We start from the raw sequence: 7,446 nt of genomic DNA on the forward strand, positions 1-7,446 counted from the left end.
ATATACCATACGGATTTACTAATATATAATTAGTTAGGGGCAGTTTTTTTTTTTTTTTTTTTGGGGTAATTACCGAACAAATTTCTTTTTTTTCAGTCGGATTCCAACGTGGACATTTTAAGTAGATCACTTGACAAATATAGCAGCGACACTTGGCTCTTCCTGGGCCACTCCAATGGAAGAACACGAGTAAGGCGCTTTAGCATGACACCTATTCAGGTGACAGTTGTCGAATCTGACGTGGAGCCAAGGGAATCGACAGCGACATGACACTACACTTTGCCTTTTCAAATTCTCCACAAAATTACAAAATTTTTTTAGAATGCATTGAAGCATTAATGTAAGGGGCCTATATATCTTCCCCTATTACCTTCATTGGTGCTCTGCACATCCGCGGCAGGAGATGTGGATGGTTTCCTACCACGAATGTGCCTCGAAATTATTTTATAAATAGAAAATTTCTACGCACAAGATTGTAAAAAAATTTAACTTTTATTATTAGAGTAGGTGAAAAACTCTACATGCACGATTCAATAAAATTTAAAAATTTACCCGCACATTAATAATTTGTTACAATGATACCCAACATAAATTATATGTTGGAAAAAGGCAACAATAATGGGGGACAAGCTGACCTAATCAAATAAGTGGATCTTAATTAAGCATAAGATAGACCACGTGGTTGATTAAAAACTAATCTACTGAAGATAGTACGTATTCAAATATAGCCAAAAAGAAAAGAAAGGAAAAGAAAAGAAAAAAACACTAATGATAATAATTCCTCTTTGCCTTGTTGTTGAGGAATTATCACTCTAATTAATGATATTAATTGTACACAAAATGTGCTCCAGCAAAGTTTTGTCTAAGTACATGTCTTCGACAGGGTGGTGATTGATGCTCTCCACAACTTAACAGGGAGGCCATGCTTGGGGACAGGAAAAGGACCATACTCAATCTCACTATTGGATCCGACAATCTCCCACCTGCACAAAAAATATATATATATATATTTCTAAAAAAAAATCCGATAAAATGAGGTAAAATTGTTAGTAAATTTTCCATCTTTATATTTATTTTAATAATTACATGTTTACTTCTAAACTTATACCAATCAAATACCTTTAATTTGATGCTGATTGTAATTAATTTCAGGGATTGACCTGTATTTCAATTTCGTTGTAGATTACTCGATTATCCCTTCAAACATAATACAGATGTCAACTACGCCTATTTGAAGTTAGATCAGAGTTATTATATACGTATGTCTCTACGAAGATAAGAGTTTAGACCGAAGTTCTCACTTCTCATTGAGAACATTTTTTGCTATGTCTATGACATGACATTTTCTTTTAATCTGGATATAAATAGTAAACTAAAAAAAACTTAATTATTACATGAAATAAATTCTAGTTTAAAACATATGATGATGAAATTAAAACCATGTCAAACTTTGTGACCAATTTTTTTTTTTTTTTGAAGACAGGTAGCATGCTATCCGCTTCGTTTATTTCAGTTAAAAATAAACTTAGCTGAAAATGTGAATCAAGTAGAATTCGAACTCGGAACCTCGGGTACCAACCACCAAGCCTTTTGCCACTTGCACTAGGGACGGTCGGTTTTGTGACCAACTTTTACTAGTTTGTATGTAGCCTAGCCTAGTCTTCTGCTTATGCTACGGATCGAATCTCTCGTAAATTAAGAAGAGTCCAAATTGCTACAATGTTTGATTGAATTGGTCCACAAGACAAAAAAGAATATATGGGTATCTACTTAGTTGATCTCTCTCTCTCTTCTTTTTTTTCCTTTTTTTTTTCCTTTTTTCTCACCTGTAGTTGGTGACCAAGTGGTGGATGAAGATGAATATTTCAAGTTTGGCGAGCTCGTTGCCGGGGCAAGCGTGAACGCCATTCCCGAACGGCATGAATGTGTTGGGTTTGGGTGCAACCTGTGTTCAAAAGACAAAACAAATATTCATTAATGACCAAATTAAAGAAAATACAGAAAATAGAAGTGCAAGAAAAGGCAAATGAACTAACTTTGCGATTTACAAGAATTAGAGATATTTATGGGTATGACGAACAAGCATATCTTAAGAAGTTCTTAAACAAACGATCGAACTAATTCTGAGAATGCTTTGACTCATAAAATAGTGATCTAATGGAACTTAATATACTTAACTACAAAATTTAAAGTATTAAATTAAATTGTGAGTTTTCATAGCTATCATATTAATATCAATAAGAAATAATATGAAGACTAGTAAGGCTAGAATTGCCACATTAATTGGTGTACAATCCCATATGATTGCAATAGAGTATTATCTACGTACACTGAATCTAGAAGGGTCGAATTTCTGCGGATCTTGGAAGAATTCTGGGTTGTGATGTATGTTCCTGAAGAGAGGCATCACTTTCCACCCCTTTGGGATAAGGAACCCTAGACACGAAAATAATCTCGTTACATAAATCAAGATTCAAAAGAATACATTAATGAAATGAAAAGGAAACATAACACTAAACTTAAAGGTGATCTATTTAGATATCAGAATAAGTTATTTAGTAATATCTAATATGTTATAAAAATTCTTTCATTATCGCACTCTCTAATCGCGCGTGAATATTGCTTTTTTTTCTTCAACACATGCTTTATTACCTTTGTACTCCACATCCGCCACCGCCTCTCTAAACGTGAAAGAAATGATACTCGCCATCCTTAAGCTCTCTAATATGACCTGGATCAGAGAAAACAAAAAAGAAGGGAAAATTAAAGAAAAGGTACTATCACTTTCCACATCCAATGATAAAGCACTACGACTTGTTCCACATATTATTATTATTATTATTGCATACACGCGCATTGGTTTGAGGGAGATAATTAAATGTACATACGCACCTTATGAGTTACTGCCATTTTTCTTGTTTGGGCCCATGTCAAGGGTCTCTTTCCACACTCATTAGCTTCGTATATACTCATTTGCTCATCCTGCATGAAATAATTTATACTATTATTATTACAAGACTCTACAGTAACTTAATTTTTTTTATTAATTATAAATATGGGCACAAGCAGTAAATCTTTATTTGTTGGTTTTCTTTTCTTCTTTTTTTTGCCGCTGAAATTTTGCACCAATTAACGAACTTTTGCACTGATTAAGACCTGCGGCGGCAGTTACAGTTGTCGCAGAAATTGTTTGTGACACTTCCTCCACATTTTTTGCTTTGCTCTTCTACAATGGAAAAAGGGCTACATATATATATTTCTTGTAGCGAATTACTCGAGGTCTCGACATGCACACATACCTTGACTGCTTCGAGAAGTTTCGGGTAATCGCCGAGGTATTTCACGATCCAGGTGAGAACACTAGCGGTGGTGTCTTGCGCCGCAAAGAGCACACCGATGATATTGTCGGAGATTTGATCGTCGGTGAGGTGTTCGCCTTTCTCATCCTTAGATTCCATGAGACATCCCAAGAGATCACTCTCCTCCACCGCTTTCGTCGTCCTCCTCCTCCTCTCGAGCATGATCTCGCACAGAAGATCGTGTAGCCGCCTCCTTGCCTATTTCAAGAAACAATAAGAGTAACAAGTTTAGTAACAAATGAGTCTTAGCTCATCTTAGGAAGTATGTAAAAGGAAGATAATGCATTAATTGCCTCTTTGTTTTCATACCTGAATTGCTTTTCTGTAAAGAGTTCCAGGAATGTTATTAGGGAATGAGTTGTATCCCTTGTCAACAATGAAGTAGTTCTTCTTTAACTCTAGTTTGTAATGCTCGTCCAACCGGCCGCCAAAAATTATGAGGATGCCCACATCGAAAGATAACTACAAGATATATCACATAATCACAAACAAATTTTAAATGAAAAGCCGAGAATTCATAACTGAAAAAAAAATAAAAAATACTACATTCGCGAGAAGCATCCTTTTTTTTTTTTTTTCTTTAAGTCACATTATAAGGCGGGATGATTTTCTATGCAATTCATTGAAATTCTTGAATCTTTCTTCGATTAGAGATGAGGTAACTACGTATGTACCTTCTTCATGGCATGGAAAGTGCTCGCCACACGGCCGTCCCATGAGTCGAGCATGGAGATCACGATGGCTTCGACGTCGGAGACCCGGCCGCGGAGCGCGTCGGGGCTCAACGAGCCCTGCACAAGCCGCCTTAGCCGGAGATGGTAGTCGCCCTGGTGAAAGAACAAGGCCGACGGGCCGATCATCCGCTCCTTGCTGCGCGGGTATGTCGGCTTGAAGAGGCGAGCCTGGCTCACCAGCACGAACCGCGCCGCCTCCGGGCTCGTCAGCATGATGCATGGGCAACCGAGCAAATGGGTCTTAAATATCTCGCCAAACCTAGTACAACATAATTAAAAAGAAATTAAACACAATTTATATGTTCACGTCCCCTCACATGCAATGATGAATCGCAAAACGGTGATGAATTAAGGTTGATTTGACCGTCCCATTTCTGCGCAGAGACTCTTTCTACGTACTATATCTATATATATGTTCAATTAAAATCGAAGTAAGAGAAGGACGAAGCGACCGACTGTCTCTAGAAAAAGGGGCAAAGAATTTGATGGTTGGTATTCGAGACGCAATTTTGAATTCTAATTTATTCATATTTTCAGCTAAGTTTATTTTTAAATAAAATAAACGAAACGAGTAGTTTGTTAGCTATCTCTCAAAAAAAAAAAAAGAAAAAGAGAAGGACGAAGCGCCACCTTTTCTGTTTCGCAGCAAAGAAGAGATTTGGGTCCTGTGAGTAGAGATGCAGTGTCTCTCCCACATATGGCCAACCCATGGAACCAGGAGGGAGCTTTAACATCTCCTTGGGCTTCCTCTTGTGCTTCCTCTTGTGCTTCCTGAGGAAGAGATAGGAAAGAAGGAATAGTAGAGATAAGGTGTACACTATGCTACTACAACCCATCTCCATCTCTCTATCTAAAATTTAAGTTGCAATGGCTTGTGAGATAGATGGGAGAGATGGAGATCAGAAAAAAAAAAAAGAAAAAAAGAAACTTGGGAATTAGGAGTTAGAGATCAGTGTTGGGGGAATGGGTGGGGTTTGGGAATGTATTAATGGGGGTATATATAGGGAAAGGATTGGCGAAGGAAAGTGATCCTATATATATATGGATGGGGACTCACTCTCTACGACACATGGGAATTGGATGCGCTCAAAGCTTTACAGCTGTTCTTTTCTAGAGGCCCTAATTTAATTGAGGGATTATTACCAAATGAAGCCACCTGCAACACACATGTGTCCCCCCCCCCCCCCCCCAAATCTTTATAAATGTAAATGTATATGTATAGGACATGAACTTGAACTTGAACTCTCACAGCATGCAGGAATTGTGTTACACTGCCTTTGCCACTTCATGCTTTGACTGGGCTTGTCAAAAACTTTTAAGGAACATTGAAAAAAGAAATGGTCAAACCTAGCCAATTACACCTTTATTAAAATTAAACAAATTACTACACCACTAGTTTGTCATTTTCAATCAATGACCTGGCATTTACTGATGCTCAGGGATGAATAGTTAAAGGTCAGTAGAAGAAGTAAATAGATATAAAAAATTACTTAAATATTCTTAAATTAACCGAACTAGGCATTTCCACAAATTAAGATGTACAGGATATTAGCTTTTTAGAGGTTAAAACAAGAGTCTCAAAAGTTTTGGGAACTGGGGCTAAATAAATAGTAGATTAAACCGAATAAATTACACGTGTAATATTATTTAAAATTGTAAAGCTGATGACGAGTGATCTCACTAAAATTTGATGGGACAATATATTTTTATACATTTTTTTTTTCTCCAAATACAAGGAGGAGAGATTGATGTACTACTAATTTTCACCGGAAAAAAATGTTAATTTTAATGAATTGATAGAATTAGAGGGCCTCAAAACTTGGTCATGCTCTGTTTGTTGTATTCAGATTTCAGAGCACTTATTTGGTGCTTCAAAATTATGAAATTTAACTTAGTCTTTCTCTTTTTTTTGTTCCTTCACTTTCGTTCTCGGACCAACCACCCGCGTGATCAACTCGAACTTCATGTACCGCATCATACTAGTTCGGCAAATTTGGCACGTCCGCATAACAATTTCTATGGGCTCGTCCGTACGATCCGCTGGTCACGACTATCACGTAGATTCGTGCGGGATACGGAGGATCCAAGGGTGTAAGATACGGCTCCGAGGTTTGAAGTACGGAGACGAATTTCTGGCCGTCCGTATGTGAATCGACGGTCCAGAACGTAACACGGGGATGGCCATTGCGTACGGGAAAGACACGTGCCTCCGGAAAGTTCGAGATTGGTGGGGCCCAGTGATCATGTGGCAGTCCATTCAGAGACAGCTGGAAACGCCACGTGTCGAAATCCTGACGGTGGTGGGGGCTCCGACATGGCCGTGATGAAAGAGGAGAAAATCTACTTTTTTTTTTTTTTAGATCTTGTACTTCTTCTTTTTTCTTTTTTTTTTTTTGTTTTTTGTTTTAGGGCCTTTTGCCCTTCGGAAGCTCTAGCTGCTTCCACCCTGTTTCGCCTAGTTCACTTCCACTTAATCAATGAAGAGGATAGCTTGCTATCTTTTTTCAAAAAAAAAAAAGATCTTGTACATTTTTCGAACAGTGCAGCAACTTTATCTTGAAAAAGATATTGAAAGCAAAATTTTGACCCAGCTAATTTATATGAAACAAAAAAAAATTTATTTAATAGCTTAGATTTTGATGTTTATGTGATGTCACGTTTTTCGAGAATTATCATACTAGAACTACTCCAACTTGCACAAAATACTATAAATGGAAGTAAAAGATTTAGTATTGTTATATTTTAAATGAAAAACTATTTTAAAATTTAAGAATGTCACATTACTCATCATTGTTTGTTACGCATCATTGTTTAAAAATTAACCGTATTATCAATCTCAAACATACTCATAAATATTAGATAATGTAAATATCGTCTCATTAGTCTTAGCCGACTTTATAAAAAATTGCGCTTTACTTACAGTAGTTGTCAACTAGAGAATCGCACTCTATTTACTATATTGTCAACCAGAGAGTTGCCTCTATCGGTTGTATGATCTTAACTTAATCGAGATTCATTTGATATTTTTAGCTGGTCATTAACTCTGATACCAACTGTAATATCTCGCTTCTCAAAAGGTCTTTTATTCTAGAACTACTCTACCCTTATGCTCATTCAACTTCTCTTATTTTTTTGGGCCTATTTGCTGTCCAGAATGCTATAGCCTAATTAAAAAATTTAGTATTATTATATTTTATATGTAAAATTATTCTAACTCCTAGGAATATCACATTTTCTAAATCCTAGGCAAACTTGGTCTAATTCCTCCCGATATGGTCCTCCCCCTAGGAACTAGATCTGTAGTTAAGCATACTTTGGGAGAGTAGTATTAGAATGAGTGACCTCTGAAATGT

General features: G+C 36.7%; 1 protein-coding gene across 2 annotated transcripts; it reads right to left on the bottom strand.

The window, feature by feature from the left end:
• Window positions 1–539: 539 nt before the first annotated feature.
• LOC109704738 (abscisic acid 8'-hydroxylase 3-like) lies at window positions 540–5,077 on the bottom strand. 2 transcript variants are annotated; one of them, XM_020225507.1, is made up of 9 exons: window positions 4,724–5,077; window positions 4,034–4,352; window positions 3,669–3,821; window positions 3,300–3,557; window positions 2,893–2,982; window positions 2,653–2,731; window positions 2,330–2,436; window positions 1,827–1,945; window positions 540–1,012 (listed from the first exon to the last, which is right to left on the bottom strand). In XM_020225507.1, the coding sequence occupies exons 1-9, from the start codon at window positions 4,933–4,935 to the stop codon at window positions 826–828; spliced, it is 1,524 nt and encodes a 507-aa protein (XP_020081096.1). In that variant the 5' UTR covers window positions 4,936–5,077; the 3' UTR covers window positions 540–825. The 2 variants fall into 2 exon arrangements, with proteins under 2 accessions (XP_020081096.1, XP_020081097.1); XM_020225508.1 differs by having other exon boundaries at window positions 540–983; window positions 4,724–5,076.
• Window positions 5,078–7,446: the final 2,369 nt, after the last annotated feature.

Source organism: Ananas comosus, unplaced genomic scaffold (assembly GCF_001540865.1).
Source record: "Ananas comosus cultivar F153 unplaced genomic scaffold, ASM154086v1, whole genome shotgun sequence".
Classification (NCBI taxonomy): Eukaryota; Viridiplantae; Streptophyta; class Magnoliopsida; order Poales; family Bromeliaceae; genus Ananas; species Ananas comosus.